This window comes from Lethenteron reissneri, chromosome 31, assembly GCF_015708825.2.
Source record: "Lethenteron reissneri isolate LAM-NWPU_2019-01 chromosome 31, ASM1570882v1, whole genome shotgun sequence".
NCBI lineage: Eukaryota > Metazoa > Chordata > Hyperoartia > Petromyzontiformes > Petromyzontidae > Lethenteron > Lethenteron reissneri.
Genome location: NC_083809.1, coordinates 2308856 through 2330481, shown reverse-complemented (window position 1 = coordinate 2330481; position 21626 = coordinate 2308856). Strand labels below are relative to the sequence as shown.

The 21626-nt window shown below is 50.5% G+C and overlaps 1 protein-coding gene across 1 annotated transcript; it reads left to right on the top strand.

The window, feature by feature from the left end:
- The first annotated feature begins 305 nt into the window (after positions 1-305).
- Positions 306-21242, top strand: LOC133349661 (pleckstrin homology domain-containing family M member 1-like). The gene is made up of 6 exons (XM_061563286.1): positions 306-539; positions 1917-1991; positions 2871-3136; positions 6885-7095; positions 7504-9412; positions 18575-21242. The coding sequence occupies exons 2-6, from the start codon at positions 1965-1967 to the stop codon at positions 19063-19065; spliced, it is 2904 nt and encodes a 967-aa protein (XP_061419270.1). The 5' UTR covers positions 306-539; positions 1917-1964; the 3' UTR covers positions 19066-21242.
- The last annotated feature ends 384 nt before the right edge of the window (positions 21243-21626 follow it).

Below are 21626 nucleotides of genomic sequence, written 5' to 3'. Positions count from 1 at the left end.
GTACCTGATGATGATTGCTCGTGTTGCAATCGAAACGTCGTATGCTATTATAAAATGTATTTTCTTTCGACGTGACTTTACCGAAAGAACCAAAGAGTGAACTAATTTTGGTATCGTATTTTTTTTGTCATCACAAATATGGTGTTCTATGGAACGATGTTACATCACTTAAACATAACAAGGCGCTTGCAATACTTCCACCTGAAAAAAACAGAAGTCTCCCCCCCCCCCCCATCTCTTATCGTCATAAAACCATTTTCCTTCCCTTCAACAAAACGGGCCCCACACTCCCCAGCACCATAAAGCCGAGCCTGCGGTTCCGAGGGCACTACCACCACCACCATGGAATCTACACGCCGCCGATGAAGCGACCGTCGTTATTATCTCACGTGCCGATAACAAAGAAACAGAAAATCGAATCTCCGCCGCTCACGGAAATCTCAGTACCCACGACACACGGATGACGGATCGTACGACAGCCTCCATCGTACGAAGAAACACCCAGAGTCTGCAGCGGACACTGCCCCACGAACGCAGAGGTAACTCGCGCGTCACAGCCGCGCATTTGCAAGAGATGCTGTGGTCTCGTACGTTTGATGGACCACGCCAAATGTTTATACCCCCCCCCCTTTAAATCTGCCCGGCTGGGATGCGGTCAGGAGATGGCCTCAACAACAACACGTGGGTTGACGCGTGTAGAGAGTTGTGAGTGTAGCCCCCGCGCGATGGGTTCCTCCCCCGGCATTTCTGTGGCGACGATTAACGATGAATCCGCGTGTGTGTGCGGCGTTGCACACAAGTAGACACAAGTTCATCTTAGTCCCGTGGTATTCACGCTGTGGACGTGAGTAGATGACGTGCTCACAAGGCGCTGTCGATCGTGTGCTCTCCACGGCAATCCGAGTGTGAAGGATGCGTTTAACCATCTTTATTAGTGCTGTGACTACGACGACTATCATTGCGCATTCTGCTACGAGCTCGGTGACCTAGGTTAGATTCTCGCCCGCGGCGAACATCTTTGGCGATGCAATGAGAGAATCGTGAAGATGTAAATCCTAATCAGGCCCCGTTGTGCAAAGTGCAGTCTCCAACTCGTATCCACGATCTCTCTCTCTCTCTGCCATCTCGATGTTTACGGGCCATGCAGAAGGACCATTGCCTGAAACGTTACCCATTACGTAGTTTCTTTCCTTTTAAGGCAACAGTGTTATTAAAATATGTTAGGTTTTTGCTTTTATCAGTGGCGCGTGATATCTAATATATATGCAATCCCGCCATTATCTCTTCAAACTTAGCCTAATATTCGTATTATTTTTAAAAGAGATGTGGACTGAGCCAGTTTATGTTGCGAGACATTGTATCCAATGTTTTCTATTTTCGCTGAGACGCGGTTGCTCTGCTCTGACTTTGTTTAACCTTGTTCGCCGCATTTAGTTTTTATCATTTTTGAAGTCCCTCTGTTTCAAGTTCGCTGACCCGGGTCTCTCTCACGAATGAGACAATCCTGATCTCTTTGCTTCTCACCCGGGTTAAACAAAATAAAGGAACTCGGACCGGTCTTGGGCTCCATCGTGACCAACCAGCATTGATCAGCGAACATTGTCAAACAATTGCCGTAGATTGACAAAGGGCTGTAAAATATCGTTTGTTGTGATTTAAAGCTTTCGTGACTGCAGGGATTCATATTCTTGGTTCTTTCGGTAAAGTCACGTAGAAGGGAAATAATAAAATCATACAAATATAAAACAATAAAAAAAATATTGCTGTGGATTTCACACCTGATGATGATTGCTTGTGTTGCAGTCGAAACGTCGTGAGAATTTATATTGTTTTATATTTTTATTATTTTATTATTTCCCTTCTACGCGACTTTACCGAAAGAACCTAGAATATCGTTCACTGTGTTGTTATTCTAGGACGAGCGCACGCGCGCGCCGTCCACCGCACGCTGCTGAAGCGACGCGATGGAGGATCCGAGCGAGATCAAGAGGGTGAGTGGCGGGGATTGCGATCGCATCTGCCACCACACCTCCACGCACGCCACCACGACCCCCCCCCCCCCCCCCCCCCACTGTTCAAAGCCTCCACGGGACGAGACGAGGCGGCGTCAGGAGAGACGGCGTCTCGCCCGGGACTGGACCGTGCTCTCGTGGCGAGCGAGTCGGTGGTGTCGGCGCAGTCGCCAACGCCAACAACCGCCACTCGCCGCTATGTGGCGGTGATGTCACCACGACGCTTGTGTCAGGCTAGGTGCACTTTAAGGCCACGTGAAGTGTCCCGAATTGTGGGCACATTTACAACTTCCCCGGATGAGCCGTTGCCCAACTTCGGTGTCCCAACGCCCTTCTCGCACACGGAGCGATGCGCCGTCCTAGCGCCCGAATTCAGGACGTTCATGATGTGAACTCCCCTCCCCTTCTGTGCCTGCTGTGAATTTGGAGTTTGCGAACGGCTCGCTCTCTCTCCCTCGTAGTCGCGTGCATTTTTCTCCGGGTCCACCGGTTCTTTCCCCTCCACGTTCAGAAACAACATCACGCGTTTAATAGTATTTGGCTGCTGTCATTTTTCACTTCAGGTCACTTCTGAAACAGAAGCAATATAGCTCAAGTTGGCCTTACCTGATGACATAAAAAACATATTTTTATTTCAAATACTCTTTGGTTCTTTCGGTAAAGTCACGTAGGTAGAAAATGATATATTAATAATTTTCTACCTACGTGACTTTACCGAAAGAACCAAACGAAGTATAGATCCCTGCAGTCACGAAAGCTTCAAATCAATATTAAACAGTTTATAGATGTTGATGGACGGCGGGTTAAAGCCCTCTCACACGTGTACCTCCCTATCGCGTGTCCACGCACCCCCAACAGCGGATCGTGCGAGCGCTGTGCCGCTCGGCGCGGGCGCTGCGCGAGGAGCAAGCGGCCTGGGCGGAGGGTCCCGTCGACGGCGAGGACGAGCGCGGCCTGGCGCTCTGCTCGGCCATCGAGGCCGCCTTGGTACACGGCCTGCGGCCCCACCTGCTACGCGCCGAGCAGGCCTGGCTCCCACTGTGGAGGTGGTGGGCCCCGGGGCTCCCAGCCGCGCCGTTGCCCAACCCTCACTTCTGGCCGGTGTTGGGCGCTCTCACGCACAGGTAGGTACACGTGCACGCGCGCGTGCTTGTGTGTGTGTGTGTGTGCGCGTAAAGCAGGCGTGGTTGTTGATCGCTCATCCAAGCACCATCCAGGCTCGCGCCTGCTTAGCTTCTGAAAGAAGATGACATTGGAATGCACATTCCGGGTGATTTTAGTCACAGGCCCTATACAATATTACACGCGTACATGCGTACACGTCAGTGCCGGATTATCCTCGTAGCAAAAGTAGCTACAGATGTAGTAGCTACGGGCCCCGCACTTTGAAGCTATCAATTCCGGTTCAGTGATTCTGCACTTGCTCTATCACTATAGTACTATACTGCCTTCAACTTTTATGAACGACTGCGTTTTAAGGTTAGCGATTTCTCGTATTATCTGGCTGTATAGCAAATAAAGTTACTTTACGGCACAAGTTAAAATTTATTTTTAATATTTACGTTTTTTTTTTTTATAGAACCCCTTTATAACATCTACTACAGGCCCCGCACTAGCTTCATCCGGCACTGGTACACGTACAGTTCTGTTTGTCAATCCACTGCTGGCTGAGAATCTTCCTACAACGTGCGGTTTGTGGGCATGTTTGGCCATACTTCACCACGCTGGTCAGTGCGGGTTGGCAAGAGAGGATCGGGGTGGGGTGCAGAACAGGTCCAGACATCACTCACCACTGATGATATCCGCGGCGTGAAATCAAACTCAGGTTCAACGGGCTCATAGCACGGAGCGCTGCTAACCACTGCACCACCGCGGCACTCACAGGACAACGCACATCATGGGCTGTGTGATGATCGACAAGCCACCCTCGCCCAACGATCGAATTCAATAGTTCAGTCAGGAATCAATTAGATTCACGTGTAGCTGCAGAGAACACGAGGAGGGGGGGAGGGGGGGAAGATATCATTTGGGGGAAAAGTAGAGGAGGATTCCGTGCCTCTCCGGCAAAACGGATCAATCATCGTTAAAACACCCGGGGCTTTAGCGCAGTGCTGGCGGAGTGTTAACGATACATCCTGCTTTAATTCACCCCCCTCCCCCGCCGCCCAAGACGCTTGAACGTGGGAGTTATTCCTCTCAATTTTCGCCAGTGAGGCATCGCCCCGGCGCCGGCAGCAGCAGCAGCAGTAAAAGACGGCCGGCTCGAGAGAGAGAGAGCGCGAGGTCCCACGGGGGGATAAAGTAACTATTGTAATTACGGAATTTGCTGCAGTGGTTCCTTTCACCGGGACGCTCCGTTGCCTTTTTTTTAAATCTCCCAACGGCGCTCGAATATTCGTTATCCGGCGGGTGGCTCCACGTGGGGTGGGGAGGTTTAATTTGGGGTGGGGGGGGTAGATGGGGGGGTGGGGGTAGATGGGGGGTAGATGGGGTGGTGGTGGGCGATAGCTGGGAGGGGGGGTGGGGGGGTAGATGGGGGGGGTGGGGGGTAGATGGGTGGGGGGGTAGATGGGGGGGGGGGGTGGGGGTAGATGGGGGTAGATGGGGGGTGGGGGGTAGATGGGTGGGGGGTAGATGGGGTGGTGGTGTCAAATGATGGGGTGGTGGTGGTGGGCGATAGATGGGAGGGGGGGTGGGAGAGTAGATGGGTGGGCGATGGTGGGGGGGGAGTGAAAAATTAGCGTCGGTGTGGCGGTATTCAAATTCGGCGCGAGGCCATCGCCTAAATCGCGATGAATAATTCAGCGGGGACTGAGTTACAGTTTGGCATTCGCGCCGTTCGGTCTATTAGCGACGGGCAAAAACATTTGTTCATTAAACGGAGCGTGCCCTTCGTTTTAATGTGTGACCCACACTTTTGCGTATTATTCTAAATAAGGGAATATGCCGCTGTACCGCGGGGCCGCGTTGGTAACTTTGTAAGTTATAACCGAACTCCGCTTGGCTGTGCCATGCTCTGAATTATGCAGAACTCTCGAAGCAGTAAAAATAGTGGAATTAACACAAGTTCGGGAGTATGATTTAAGCCCAGGCCGGATATTTTTTTTTGTGACACAGAAGCAAATTCGAGCCGAAAGTGTTGCCCAGTCAGACCAGCGATTCACCCTGTACCCCGAAGCATCTTGGCGAACTCAGAGCAGAACTGGACGACGTCACGTCACTTCCTCGACACGACCTTCCGTGACATCCCAACAACATGGGCCAGGCCATTGAAGAGAACTTATCATCTTGGTTCTTTCGGTAAAGTCACGTAGAATGGAATAAAATAATAAAAATAAAACATCATAAAATAATTGTCACAGGTAAAGAACAGGTCTGTCTGAAATTTCAGACGCTGTCTTCTCGACAGACCTGTTCTTCACCTGAGGACGGCTGCTTGCGCTGTGACCGAAACGTCGTGAGAATTATTTTATTATGTTTTATTTTTATTATTTTATTATTTCCATCCTACGTGACTTTACTGAAAGAACCAAGAAGATGAATCCCTGCAGTCACGAAAGCTTTAAATCGAAAGAGAACTTATCATTCTCATCTCCGGTGCAGTGGCACAGCGATTGGGTGTGCAGGCGGTGCAGCTGCACCGAGGCCCATGGATCGGAGGGGCCCAGGCGGAGGGCTATGAAGCCGGGGGGAGGGGGAGGGGGAAATTGGACCGGGGTGCCCCATTTCATCCTTGCACCACCAGGACCCATCCCAACCACGCTAGCCGGAGCTGCGATCGGCCCGTCGGCAAACGCAACTCCATTACCACGGCGCTGTTGTCCAAAACCGGCGGCACAAGACGACGATGCAGAGAGATCAACGACAGTAGGGACAGTTTTTTTTTGCCGACAGCTGAGCTATTCATCTTCTTGGTTCTTTCGATAAAGTGACGTAGAATGGAAATAATAAAATAAAAAATATAAAACATAATAAAATAATTCTCACGACGTTTCGGCCACAACGCAAGCAGCCGTCCTCAGGTGGAGAACTGGTCTCTGTCGAGAAGACAGAGTCTGGCCGAAACGTCGTGAGAATTATTTTATTATGTTTTATTTATATTATTTTATTATTTTTATTATTGTATTATTTCCATTCTACGTGACTTTACCGAAAAAACCAAGAAGATAAATCCCTGCAGTCACGAAAGCTGAGCTATTGTCACTTCGCAAAGTAAATCTCTCTGCGTGGCAGGGCCCCAGCCACTGTGGGTGTCGTGGGTGTCCGGACGCGTTTAGATTTGGTAAAAGACACTCACAACAGGTTGCGCCCCTGGTCAAAAGTATTCGTATGCGAGGTCGGGTTTTTGCCAGCACGATATATACTCATAATCAACGTTTTTGGGTTAGATCGCGTTATTTATAAATATGTCGTAACCCTCCACCACCCGACACGGCCAATCAGTAAAAAAGTGTCACGTTGACAAAAGACAAATAGTTCACTGCTTTAGCCCACCGGTGTGTTGAAGCGTTAAACCACAACATTTACAATTTTTAAGTACAACGTTTCGCTGGTAATTACATCCAGCATTATCGGGCAATTCGCCAGAATGCGCGATCTAAACCCAAAAACGTTGATTATGAATAATATTGGTCGCGAAAGCCTACGTGTTAAACTGACGATATATACTGTAGTATGGCAACATGCATTAGAAATTGCCGGGTTCCTGTGCATCTGTAATGTCACCAACAAGCACCAGGAACTGTCCACTAGTAGGACAGCTGTGCAAAAGAGCTTCATAGCTCATCGGATTTCCTCCAAGATAAATAAAAAAAATTCTGATTCTGGACTTCTTTTTCACGTCGCGATTCCGCCTCTCTCGTTCTGTCCCAGCAACGTGATGGAGCAGCTGACCTCGCTCAAGTTCGTGCGCACCGACGTGGGCCGCTGCCGCGCATGGCTGCGCGTGGCGCTCAACGACGGGCTGCTCGCGTGCTACCTCGACTCGCTGCTGTGTGACGCCGCCGCCCTCGCCGAGTGGTACGAGCCCGGGGCCCTCCTCCTCGACGCCGAGCAATCGCCGGCGCTGCTCGCCGCGCTGCAGGCGAGTGCCGTGAGCGATGTCCTTCCCCGCGCCTCCGATTAGCGCGGTTGGCGGCTACGTGCGGTGCGAACACATTTCGATTTTAAGCTTTCGTGACTGCAGGGATTCATCTTCTTGGTTCTTTCGGTAAAGTCACGTAGAATGGAAATAATATTATTTTATTATGTTTTATTTTTATTTTTTTATTATTTCCATTCTATGTGACTTTACCGAAAGAACCAAGAAGAAGTTCAACACAGCGTACATACCTACATGCACAGTGCCATCAGCAGCACATGCACCACAATCTGGAGAGAATTTTGGGAAGGGATATATTTTTGGTTTTAAATGGTTTCAATGGTCCTCGGGACTGAATATGAGCAACCCGTTTCTGTGCGTCACGCGGCTCTGCGGTTTCTCTCCGGGCAGGGCCTCGACTCCGTCCGTTTCCAGCTCTCGTATCGCTCTGCGGCGCTCGACCAGTGGACGCCAGGCCCGCTGGCGCTGGCCGGGCTGTGCCCTGCCGAGGAGGAGTCGTGCGGAACGGCGCACGCCGAGCCGCCCGTCGCCCTCGGCGCGACGGACGGGAAAGATGGCGACGCAGGCGATCGGCGGCCTCCGGTCGGCTCGCCCGAAGCCGAGCGGCAGACGGAAAGAGATCGGGGGGCTGATTCCACGTCCGCCGCGGATGGAGTCGAGGCGGAGCGTGGGAATCGCGCGTCCCATTCGCAGATCGACTTGCCGGTCGGCGGGGGCGTCGCCTGGCCGACGGCCCGTGAGGCCGCAGAGCCGAGCGGGGTTGCGATGGTGCCGTCGGCCTGCGATTCGGACTCGGCGGGGCCCGCGGCCGCGACCGGCCGAGCGGGAAGCGGGCGCGGAGAGAGCCCCTCGGCGGAGGAGGAGGAGGCGACTTCGGTGGCACGCCAACAGGAGGCACCGCCCAAGGGAGCTGCGGAGAGCAACGGGGATTCAAACCCATTTGCGAAGATGCTCGCGTGGATCAAGGAGGTAGGGCTGGCAGGTGGTAGCGACCAAGGGAGGGAGGCTTCATCCGGAGAGCCCCCAGTCACCGCGGATGAACGAGCGGCGCCTGACGCCGCGGTGGAATTTCCAAGTTCTGCGGCACGCGAGGTTGACGGCAGGGAGCAGAAGGTGAGCGGGAAGGAAGCGAAGGCTTCCTCAAGCGGGCCTCCCGTCAGCGTCATCAACCGGGCTCTGCCGGGTGGCGATCACAACGATGGAACGTTGGATGGCGCTCATAGCGGCGCTGAGTTGGAGCTTCCTTCTCCTCCACTGATGGAGCCGCAGCAGGGGACTGCGAATCCAGAGGCCACACGCGGCTGCGGTGAGACAATCGGGCCCTCGGATGTGACGGATCATCGCGAACGTGAACCCGAATTGTCTCCCAGTGTCGAGAGAAGGGCCCATCCATCGCAGCCACTCTTTATGGAATTTTCGGATTTGAACGAAGAAATAGATGGCGGCGACATTCTGTTCTCCAGACATCTGCAGAGTCATCCCAAAAAGAAGGCTAAAAAGCCCAAGAAGACAGCTCTGGGTGTTCTATTTGAAGATCCAAAGGGTGCAAAGGAAATGCCCTGCAAATCTAAATCGGCGGCAGATGCCAATACGGTTAATGCTGGGAAGCCAGGCCATGCAAAGGCAGGGCCAAATCAATCATCGTCGGACTGCTCGAGAGAAAACAAAAATGTGAGCTTCTGCAAAGAACCGTGCCCTGACTTGAAAGGAAACTTGGGCAGTGATCGCGAAAGTCGCATTTCTTTGCCGGAAATCCAAATCTCACACATCACTCAAGGCGACTTCACAAAAAGGTCAGGTCAAGATGAAAACACCACAGCAGACCCACTGTCCCAGTCTCCAAGAGGCACCGGCGTCGTGGTGGAAGGAGACAACTCCCCGCCTCGAGCCGGAAACACAGGTGACAACGACGCGGTCGACTCGTCGCGCAGCCCGAACCTCATCTCCGCCGCCGTCAGCAACATCGCCAAGGCCTCGGGGTGCCTCCCCACCAACGACTCGAGCGATGACGATTTCTACGGCCACTACCCGGACGGCTCCAGCGAGGCGGAGCCCCTCGGCGGGCCCAGCGGCGCGAGGATCTCGCGGACGAGCGCGACGCGGAAAAGCAGGAAGGTCACGAGGAGAAGGAAGGAGCTGGGTCCGACCAAGGCGACCGCCAGGGCCGGGGAGATGGCGGTGCCGGCGGCGGTAGCGGCGCTACTCCAGGACGTCCCAAACCGGCACCAGGGCGGCCGCTCGTCGTGCTCCTCCATTGACGACGACGACATCGTGGTGGTGGCTCACAGGAAGACCCAGGGTGAGTGCAGGCTGAGGCCCGTGAAGGCTCGCGTCCGCCAGGTGGAGGAGGCTGTAAATTCCGATTTCAGGCGACGTCTGCGGCTGGATTCGTTGATGATTGGTATACAAAGGCAGCGTGTGATTGCTTGTTGTTGATGATGATAGTGGTGTTGGTGGTGTGGGGAGCGGTAGTGCAGCGGTTAACGCGCTGAGCTACGAACCTAACAACCCGAGTTCGAATCCCGCTCACGGCCAACACCATTGACGATTATCTTAACCAGTCCTGGGCCTCCCCTAGGTCGACTCGGCCTCAAAATGAGTACCTGGTGCAGTGTGTAAACATCGCCACGAGGGAGACAAAGGCGGCCGGGCGTGGTGCTGGCCACCCACCCCCCTCGCGAGCCGTGCCGGGACACGTCACGAGAAGGAAAGATGGCCGATGGTCAAAGTCGATCACGGGAGTGGCAGCCAAGGAGTGAAACGGCGTCCAAGTGGACGTCCGCTGAGGGAGATGCGGCGACGAAATCAGTTCGTGTGTGGGTGCTTGGCGGATCGTCGCATCGCAGGATCGCGAGAGCTGGTGGCGCCTTCTGGGGAAGCCTTAATCCGGCAGTGGATCGACCATGGCACGGTGATGATGACGATGATGACGATAATTTATTTAGCAAACCGCTATTTCTAAAGAAAAAAATTTCAATTTCTGACATTGAGCATTCCCAAACTAATTAGATCACATGGTAATCTGATAGAAAGGGCCGGGTTGTTCCCTTTCCCTGCTCGTAATTAAAGCACGAGGGGACACGCACTCACCAAAGGGAGCACCAGAGATGAATTTTCGCTCAGTATTTCAAATAGCTGATTCTCTGAATGGAGCGTCACTTATTATTATTATACCTGCTGGTTATTGAGAAAACACCGGGATAATGGTTTTAGAATTTTTTTTCTATGACAATCAAGAGGCCGGGCATTGTGCGCCTTTAATTATGCGTCGGGTTTCGTTTGGGCGTTAAAAAAAAAAAAACGCGTTCATAAAAGCATAAAAGGATGGCCGGTGCTTGTTGTCGTGGTGGAACGGAAGAGTGGGAATGGAGTGAAACTGCCCGGATCAGGAATAATTAAAAAATAATCATATTAATACTACGGGTGGAACGGTGGCTCAGTGGTTAACAACACTGCTCGTGCTTTAATTATTGCAGGTTTTTTTTCATTAGAAAATAGAGGTTTGCTAAATAAATCATTGCCATCGTCACCGTGCCATGGTCGATCCACTGCTGGATGAAGGCTTGCCCTAACCCACCTGAGTTCGATCATTTAATCGGCCACAGCCAACATCAGTGGCGAGCGAATATCTGAACAGCTCCTTGAGCCTCACCCGTCACCAATTTGCACATACCGGCATGGTGAGGTATGGTGAAACAACCCACACGGCTGACAGTGGCAGCAGTGTATTGCCATGGACTATACACATATGATTATGATCGTGAATTATCACCTTACCCAAGTAAGCTTCACTGAGTGTCAAGAATTCTCCTGGGAGTATCCTGTATTTGGGTGTCTGGATACTTTCGTGAATCAGCGCTGCGTGGGGGCGGAAACCGGAGTGCCCGGAGAAAACCCACACATTTGAGGAGGGTAACAATCAAAGCACTGCACATACACACAAAGAAAATCCAGTACCAGATATTCTCAGTCACTATTGGCAACACTAACCAGGCTGAACCTCTGCTTGGCTTCTGAGATGTGAAGAGATCGGGAAGATTCAGGGAAAAAAATGTGTCTTTCGATAAAACATATATATGCAACAACAAAATTGCGTGTTCGTAAAATACATTCTTTAAACGTCACAAGCAATGCTCGCCTGAAACTCAGTTCCATTCTATTCTTGCTCATGGCAATAAGTTAATGAGATGAATGCTAATGCCGAGGCCTGCCAGCCACGATGAGATGGCTGCTTCAGGAGAGAGTTCGTGTAGTTTTTGCTCTTTTTCCATCGAAGGAGCACAATTGGTACATTCGAAGGCCATGTCTGATCAGTTTCTGACCCTGAGCAGGGCCTTTGGAGACATTTGGCTCCACTGATCACATCTGGATTTGAATTAGCGACGTCCATTTCGCCCAGATGACGGTATTAGTTGTCCTGGACATCTAATGGACATCTGTGAAAAAGAGCTTTATGAGACCATCGGATTTCTCCGGTATAAGTAAATACGCTAACTCTGATTGTTGTGTTTAAGGTGACATGAAAACACACAACAGGTAGGCGACCGCGAGAAGGCTACCCCCTACCACCCTTTAAACTCAGTGGCGATTATGTGCAGGAATAACAGCCGGGTAATATTGTTCACCTACGATTAAAAAAAATCACTCGGTATGCACCCAATCTCGTCAGACCTCAGTAGGTGGTGCCTCTGCTCGTGGTAGTTACAGTCAGAACGAGCGTTATACTGGATGTGGCGTGCTGTGTACGTAAATATTTTCCGGGACGCTGAACCAGACAGACCCAGCTGAAATCCATCCCTGGCTTCAGAGATATGCAGAGGGGAGCGCAGCAAAAATCCACTGTTGTACCAAACCTCTATGCTCCCGCATCTACACTCCCCGCTTTCATCAACCCGCCCCTGACCGGCGTGGTGAATTATGGTCGGACGACCAGCAACACTAGCCACACGGCGCATAGAGAGGCCCTCATCCAGCAGTGGAGTGACGAGAAGGGGCTGTGAACTTAGAATACTTCGCAACGCGGTTTGCATCTGTCGTCCGATCGTTACCATGTGCGCCAGGCCGTAAGCAGAGCACCACGTGGCCACTCAACACGTGTCTGAGCGATCTAATGAGAGGCTCGTTAATCTGTAGGGGGGGGCGGTGGAGACAGACTCCCGTTTGTGTCACCGCTGGCTTGAAGACCTCTTCAGGGGCACGGGAACTGGGGGGAGCAATGGGACTTGCATTGTGTTGCTCTGCTTTTTCATGATCCTTTCTGCCCGTCGTGACAAAAATAAATAGGCACATCAGTGTTTTGTTAAGCCGCCTTCAAATTCATTAAAATAAAAAAAAACATAATATGAATATGATTAATGGGACATGGATCGCAGAGCCACGCTGTTTTTGCCTTCTGTTTGCTCAATTATAGCACGGTCCTACACCTAGACATTTTGTTTTGATAAGCGTCCAATAATGGCTCGAAAGGAGCAATTTGCAGGAATTGTTTTGACGGCTTTTTGAATTGTAAAACGGGCAATTGATTAAATATTTTGCTGCTAATTAAAAAGCATTGATTCATTGATTGTCATCCTTTATATAGCCAGGTGAAAACGCAGTGTCATCCATTACTGCTGTTGGAAGACAGACCGGGCTCACAGAAGCCACAGAGATGTGTCCTTTTTCAATATCAAGGTACTGGCCATTTTAAAAAATGTTCGGCTCGGGCTATAATCTGCTGTACAGAATGGCCTAATTTTGTGATAAATTATATGATAGGGCACGGTCTTTAATTTCCACTCTGCAGCTGGCACCACATTTTGGTAATTCACCATCATTGTCCTAATTCCCATAGCAACGTAGGTCACATTTCCCAAAACGTCACCTATAATATATTTGTTTCCCTCTCTGCGCCATGGCATTATTGACAAATGCGTTGCATTTCTGCCACGGGTACAAAAATAGGCAATTCGGTGAAAGGTTATTTGATTCTCCGCGTAGCTTTTCACTGAATCCATTTATCGCGCGGCGTGCGCGTCCGCCGTTGGATAGGAGGCAGGTGAGCAGCTGTTGCTCAGGAGAGCACAAAGCCACCCATCTCTTTCGGTAATCACGCTGTCATCTTGCGGTGCATTGTGGGAATGACCGAATCACGGCCGTCGCTAGGACTCCGTGATTTTGGCGACCTCCTTCCCCTGGGATTGTGGCAGCGTTGCCCAATCACAGAGGTGGGAGGAGGTCAGCGAAAAAATGGAGTGGCTGGAGTTTTACCAGGTGGCTCAGAGTTCAAAGCGCTGACCTGACATGGTATTAACCCTCTGAGCCACCCAGCCACGTCTATTGCGTCGTCTGTCTTACACAGACAACATGGGTCGTCGGAAATAGATGGTTGCGTTACATTGCCTGGGTCTGTGTTAACCCGCGGAAGGTCAAAATGTCAGATTGATAAGGGTCCTCGGTGGCTGGGTGGGTGAAAAGTCGGACAGCGGAGCCGGCATCGTTGAGAACCTGGGTCAGAATCTGGGTTTCAGCCGCCTGCCACTCAGCCAGGGTTCTCACGTGTAGCGGCCTCGTGGCGTCAGCCATAGAATTCCTGCTCAGAGAATTCAGTTAACTGGTTTGCACCCAATAATCTTAGAGGAGGGTGTGTGAAAAAGTGTGACCCTTATTGCCTTAAAAAGGCCGCTGCAATGATTTTCATGAGAAATCACGTGAGAAATGTGTTTTTTGTAGACCAATCTTTGACACATACGGTGCATTTCCCTCTGAGGTTTTCAAATGGATTCTTAATTTAATGGCAAAACGCCGCGCGCATAATTGGAATCAATTTTGTGTCTTCGGGGTTTGGGAGGGAGAACAAGAAAATTGAGGGAACAGGATGTTCTACTGATGGATCACGAGAAGGAGAGATGAGAAGAACAAGAACTGGTGTGGTGTGCGATAAGAGGGTTCCAGTTTAGTTAAAGGGAAAAGTGTTCAAGACGGTGGTGAGGCCGGTGCTGTTTTATGGGGCCGAGTGCTGGGGCACAATAAAGAGGGAAGACCAAGTGATGGCAGTGACAGAGATGAGGATGTTGCGGTGGATGTTGGGTTTTAACATGGAAGGGCAGGCTGAGAAATGAAGAAGTGGTAGAAATCGCAGACGATACGAGAGAGAATAAGGCTGCTGTGATTCGGTCATGTTGAGAGACGACAGGAAAATTATGTGGGTCAGAAGGTGCAAGTAATGCAAGTGGAAGGTAAGAGATCAAGAGGAAGGCAGAAGGAGAGGTGGGGATGGGGACGATGTAGTGCGATCAGACCGTGGTGGCCCGAGGAGCGGAAAGAGAGATGGCGCAGGACAGGGCAGCGTGGAGAAGGTTGGCAGGGGCAGGCGGACACCCCCAGGTGAGTGGGACCAACGCGTGGAAGAAGGATGTTCCGCTTCCCCTACGTAAAAAAAAAATACTCTCCAAACTTCTGCTTGAGAAACCTGGCAACGCTTTGAGCTATTATACAGAGATATTACCCATCTTGTGGCGTGATTTAAAAATATAACATACATGTAAACTGTAGAAAGTATAGAAAATTCTCTTTATTAATGGCAGGAAACGTTATTGAGTCTCAGGACTCTCTCTTAAGAGCGTCCTGCATTGGGATGTTTGGCTGATTCTATCCATGAGTGTTTGGCGTGTTGCAGTAAATCGTTGGACCTGCATTAAAGATGATAACGCTTTGAGCTCTGCACAGATCAATTCAATAATCCACGTTTCAGGAATGCCATTTCCTGTCCTCAGAGCTCACCGGGTTTGGGAGTTTCACAAATTGGCGTGGTCCACGAACCGCTTGCCACAATGGCCAGCAATAAAAAGACGCAGCCATGTGACTGACGGGTCTATCAATTAGAGCCGAGGCTTTAGTCGAGAACGTGGCTATCCACGTATAAATTCACCAGTAAAAAAACCCCGCACAGATGATGCGGGCTGATCAAACAAACGGGACAAATTCCGAGCTATTGGCTCACTGCCTCGGAGAGACGAGGCAATTCTTGGCAATGGATGCATTTTTTTTGCCGACATAAAAGATCGAGTGACACGCCAACAACAAACAACAATAACAAAACCGGGGCAGTGGGGGGAGGGGAAGGCTTCGAGAGGTGGGGGGGCGAGAGGCCCCCTTTGTGTCGCCGGGAACGGCCAGCAGCTCACAAATAGCCCCCTGGGCAACCACGGCCAATATGCCTCGCGCTGCACGCCCCGTGGGCTAATTAGGAGTCTGAGAGGCTTTAAGTGAGGCCGCAAGCTGGGCTCTGAAAGCTCATAAGAGACGGGGGCCTCACAATCCGCCTCGATTTCGAGTGCTTAATTTTCTTTCTCGTCCACGTCTACCTACCTCTCTCCCCTCTCTCTCTCTCTCCCACTCTCTCTTTCTCTAATCTAACAAATGACAAAAAAATACATTAGTTTATTTCATCAGAAGGCAAAGCAAATGGAAGTAAATTGCGCCGTCTCGGTGAAAAGGCCGCTAATCAAACTTAAAAAACAGCTCTCCTCTCCACCGCCGGAGCGCCTAAAAGGACGGGACGAGCATTCTGCCAGCGAGGCCGCTGTGGTTACCAAACACAGACGATGATAACAGCAACACAAATAATAATAATAAAAAATACGAGACAACAAAGGAGGAAAATAAATCACCTCCGTCTTCTTGGTTCTTTCGGTAAAGTCACGTAGAATGGAAATAATAAAAGAATAAAAATAAAACATAATTAAATAATTCTCACGACGTTTCGGCCACAACGCAAGCCAGCCGTCCTCAGGTGAAGAACAGGTCTGTCGGGAAGACAGAGTCTGTCTTCCCGACAGACCTGTTCTTCACCTATTATGTTTTATTTTTATTATTTTATTATTTCCATTCTACGTGACTTTACCGAAAGAACCAAGAAGATGAATCCCTACAGTCACGAAAGCTTTAAATCGAAATCACCTCCGCTTGCTAAGAGCTTCACTCTGGCCGATGACGACACTGCAACGGCACTCTTTCCCCCTTCTGTTTTGGGGCCGCAGGGCTCATGTTGGCCCAACATCTTTCAACGCATTCCCGAGAAAGGGCCATAAGCGTCAGCGAGGAGGAACCGCTACGTAGTAGAGTGGCGATGTTTGCTGCTATCTCTCTCTCTCTCTCGATCGACGCCAACTATTGTACGGCACAGACCTCAAGAATTCGATCACATTTGTAGGGCTGCTCACATCTCTTTCCTTTTGGTTTTTTGTTTGCTTAATATTTTTAAAGCTTCATTTTTATTTCGTCCCAAAACATATCGCGGTCACTCTCCGAGTGTGTGTTGTACCGCGGGTTGTTTGGCACAAAGTCCGACGTTTCGCTCCACGTTCTGGGAGCTTTTTCAGGAGCTGAGTGGAGTGAGTATTTCTTCGCGGTCGCGCTGGATGTGTTTCCGGGCAGCACCGCGTGGAGCACGCGTTGTGAAATGCTGGGTTTGCATGCTCCTGGGTTTGCATGCAGGCACAGCCACTTGTGATTTAACCGCATTCTCACTTTGGAGTGAGTTGATGATCTCGACAAAATTATCCATAAATTCACAACGCAATGTTAAACAATATCAGCTTATCTAATAGTTTCGTTTTCTCACAAATTCGGCGTTTTTTTTCCTGCTCAGAGAATTCTATATTGGGAAAATGTCAAAACTGGGTGGTTTTTAACTTTTGCCGACAAAACTGGATCCCAAATGTCAAAACTGGGTGGTCTTGGAAAACGACAGGCAAAACAGGGTGGTGCTTTTTGATATGACAAAACTGGGTGATGTTCAATGTGGACAAATGTCAAAACTGGGTGAAGAAGGTGTACGATTTAATGTATCATTTTGTACACGTTTAGGTCCTTGCGTTATTCATCCATATGTCGCCACAGATTTAGAGCGTTCCAAATGATGTTTCTCGTGGCTCATGTTCCATACCTTGCACCACAAACTTCCCGTTTGCATACTGGCACAGTGTGCCAGCTCGCTACTACAGTAACACTTACTTGCCATATGTATACTGGCACAGTGTGCCAGCTTGCAACTACAGTAACACTTTCAGCTCGCGAACATACACGTACTTGCCATTTGTATACTGGCACAGTGTGCCAGCTCGCTTACTTGCTGTTTGTATACTGGCACAGTGTGCCAGCTCGCTACTACAGTAACACTTACTTGCCATATGTATACTGGCACAGTGTGCCAGTATACAAATACCAAGTGTTTGGATGAATGGGGTGCTGGCACACTGTGCTAGTATACAATTATCAAGTGTATTTGACAAATGTCAAAACTGGGTGCACCCTGAGTGTCCAAAACTCAAGTTTTTGGCCACCCAGGGTGCACCCAGTTTTGACATTTGGGATCCAGTTTTGTCGGCAAAAGTTAAAAACCACCCAGTTTTGACATTTTCTCATTCTATATTTTGGTTGTATTAAAGGGTTGGGCCACGGTGTCGATGAAGAGGCCTGTTGATGAGATTTCAGAAGTAGTTCTGCAAAGTCACCTTGCAGCCCCGTTCAATTACACGAAGTGGTGCCATCTGCCATCTGCGAGCGTTCCGACTGGACATGTCTCCATCGCGACACCAATGGCATGATCACGCGTGGGAGAGAACGGAAACAAATGCCTAAAACGTAGGCTCTGATTCGTTTCCACGTGTTAAGGGGCGGCAGGGTGGCGAAATGTGAACTACCTCACCTGGTATGCAGGAGGTCATGGGTTCAATGCCGACCCTGACACCTGCTGTATATTTCGAGTTTGCGTGTCTCTCTCACCGTGTTCGCGTGGATTTTTCTCCGGGTCCTCCGGTTTTTCCTTCCGCATTTAGAATCAACTTGTGTTTAGATGTATTTAGCTGCTCTAAATTTCCACACGATGATAAGCCGCTTGGTTGAGCTATCATTTGTGATAGCCAGGTCGCTTATGAAAAAAACAACTAGAAAGCTCAGTAGGCCTTGTCTGGTAAAAACAAAATAAAGTTTAATTCTAATCGGTTTAGTTTACATTGCTGAGAGCAATTACTGAACAAAAATCTCACAGCCCATGGAGAGAAACGTCAGACATTGTGCCAAACAATATGATCCATAAGTTAGATTCCATACGAGTTAGATTCCAAAAATGAGATGGGGATGTCATACTTCTAGGGTTGCCACCGCCTCTGGGTTTAACCCGAGTTTGACCTGGGCAGGCCAGGAACCGTCATCTGTGTTCAGCGTGGCAGTCGTTGTTTTGTGCAGAGATCTGGTACCGATGTCGCTGTGTTGAACTTTATTCCAGTTTACTACACAGTTTTGATTGAAAGACCTTGCCGAACTGAGACAAACATCCGCGTATGGTCAACCGTGGAAAAAGGTGGCGATGACCGCAACACAACACGGCAACGAGCACAAAAACCTACGCGGCGGCGGCGGCAGTCTCGCGTTTACCTCGTTGCGTTGAGCGCCGTGTCGTCTGCGTCGCTGTCGGCAGGAGGAGCGGAGGACCCGTTCGGGGGCGTGCGCAAGATGGGCCTGCTGCTCAAGCGACGACGCATGAAGACGTGGAAGGAGTACTTCTGCGAGCTGACCGCGTCCGAGCTACGCCTCTACCTCCCGGACGGCCGAGCCGCCGACAACCCCGCGCCGCCGCCTTCGCCGGTCGACCCCGCCGCCCCCGCGGGAGAGGCGGCGCGACCTTTCGACGGCGCTCCGGGCGAGAGGTCCGGCCACGGAGCGGTGGCGGTGTCGCTGAACGACGGCTACGTCCTGCACAAGGCGTACTCGCTGCGGCTGTGCCAGAGCGTCGCCCTGCTGGGCCTGACCAAGCTGTCGGTGTACGCCGCGCCGGCCGACTGCCTCGAGCTGTGCTTCGCCGGACAAAAGCTCTTCTTCCAGGCGGGCTCCGCCGACGATGCCGAGGACTGGGTGGAGAGGCTGCGGGAGGTCCTGCACGAGATGGGGCACCGCGCCGTGGATGAGTGACGGCGGCGGCAGCTCTGGGTCTGTGCCCTGAGACGCTGCAGGCGAGCCTTTCGACGCTTCGGTCTGGCCTCATAGTGCACCTGGCCTGGCACACGCGCCATAGTGATGTCAATGCCGGTTCGTGGCAAATGGCGGTTGTTGTAGGTGGTGCTGGTGGTGATGTTGATGATGATGTTGGGTGGTGGTGTTTGTTGTTGTGATGGTGGTAATGGTGATGATGGTTGAGGTTGTGGTCATTGCGGTGGTGGTGGTGGTGGTGTTTGTGACAGTGGTACATGCAAAACAAGCAGAACCCTCTTGGGACAAAAATAGACTCAGTGACGTTTCACTGGGTGCACATGCACATGCACGGCAGCCTTCTGCCAACCCACTGCTGGACGAGGGCCTCCTCACGTCGCGGCTTGTCGAAGGCAATAAGCGTAGACTTGGCAGCACAGAAGTTCACTACTTGACAACAATGGATTTTGCTGCACGGCCCATTGCTGCCCGCAACGGGGGCTACCTGTGGGATTGTATCCAACACACAGTTGCTGTTTGCGCCGGGTGTGCTCGTGGTGGTGCTGGTGGTGGTGGTCGTGGTCGTGGTGGTCGTGGTAGCTCATGCAAGGGTCGTCACGAGCATCGGACTTTGAACATGCAAGGATAGGAGGTGGCCAGGAGATGGCAGTGGAGCAAGTATGAAGATCACCTTCTACCTGTAACATAGACAAAGATCCCCCGAGTAGCCTTAACAGACTTGTTGGGGCAAGTGTCGTTAGCACCCACGAAGGCCGGCACGGCTCGCAAGGGGGTGGGTGGACAGCACCACGCCCGGCCGCCTTTGTCTCCCTAGTGGCGATGGTTGCACAACTCACCAGGTACTCATTTGAGGCTGAATCGACCTAGAGGAGACCCAGGACCAGGTCAGATAATCGTCACTGGTGTTGGCCTTGAGCTGGAATAGAACTATGGTTGGCAGGTTTGTACCGCAGCGTGCTAACCGCTATGACTACCGCTGCCCATCTGCTATCTACGGATACGCACACAGACGTTGTTAAGAGTTATACTCAAGGTATACTGGAGGTTGGGGAAAAGGTTGTCAGACGCTACAGATTCCTCCCACTCATGAAAATATAAATCAAGGAAGTGGTCGAATTTCCCAAACGGGACACTCGTAAGAGGGCATCTTGAGACTCGGCGAAGCCTCACCTGGGTAAAGCCTCACCTGGGTAAATCAACGACTAGGGGACTCAAAGACGACGGTGATCATGATGGGGTTGGCTTCGTGGATGATCTCTTTATTTAGCATCCCACCCAGCAGTGACATCACACAGTTGTTGTGCGAGTGCCACGTCATGATACAGGCAGCTCTCCGTTGAGAACTGTCACGACTCACTCTGCACCACCCTGTGTGGATGTCCGCGAGCGATTACGTCACGCGAATGGCACACCTTTCGTACGGCCTGCACGTCAATCAAATCCACATTTTCAAACGTCAGATTTGGAATATTGCTAATTCAATAAAGAAAAGCTACATTTATATTATTGGTTCTATCGGTAACGTCACGTAGAAGGGAAACAATACAATAATACAAAATATAACAAATATTTTTTTATTACTTTTTTATTATTTTATTGTTTCCTTCTACGTGACTTTACCGAAAGAACCGAGAATATGAATCCCTGCAGTCACGAAATCTTTAAATCAAAAAGCTACATTTGTTCCAGTGTTATATTTTTTGGGGTGCAGTCATTCATTGATGGCCAAGGTGAGACCATCAACTCGAGACTCTTGAAGGCATCGGTGGCCTCGATTAAACGTGGCTGAAACCTGGATTCAAACCCAGACTCTCAGCGGTGCTGGCACAATGTTATCCCCGTGCGCCACCTTGCCACCTTAAATGGATGACCAATCTCACACATACACGCACAATCTTAGACACACACGTGCACGCATAGGGCACGTGTGTATGTAGATGTCCTTGTTCAAAGATGGGGTTTGTGCAAAAGCTTAGAAGAGTTAGAAGGTCAGATTGATAGGAATTTCCCAATTGTCTTAATTGCAAAACCCACCGACCAGGACTGTTTTATATCTCCCTCTCAACCTCGATACTTCCTGAAGGTCAGATGTCCCTTTCAAATAAACACGTTGTTACTTTTAAACAGCCTGGTAATTTGTGTGTATGCTCACTGAAGCAATAAATGTGACAAGTCACGTCGATTCCAAGTCCTTGTGCGTGTGCTGGTTATGCTCTTCTACTGGTACTATACATAGCTATGTGTATGTTTATCTAATCACTGCAGGACATCTCAGTGGGGCACCACGGTGGCTATGAGATGTTAACTACATCGCCTGGTATACAGGAGGTCGTGGGTCCGATCCCGACCCTGACACCTGTTGCTTATTTTGAGTTTGCGTGTTCTGTCCGTGGTCAGGTGGATTTGCCACGTGACAAGCCACTCCCTTTCGCTGTTATTTGTGGCCAGGTCGCTTCTGACAAAAGAGTTACATGGCTCAATCGACCTCACCTGGTGAAATAGAAATTGTAGTAGGGTACACTGAGCTGCTTTGGCAACCCTTG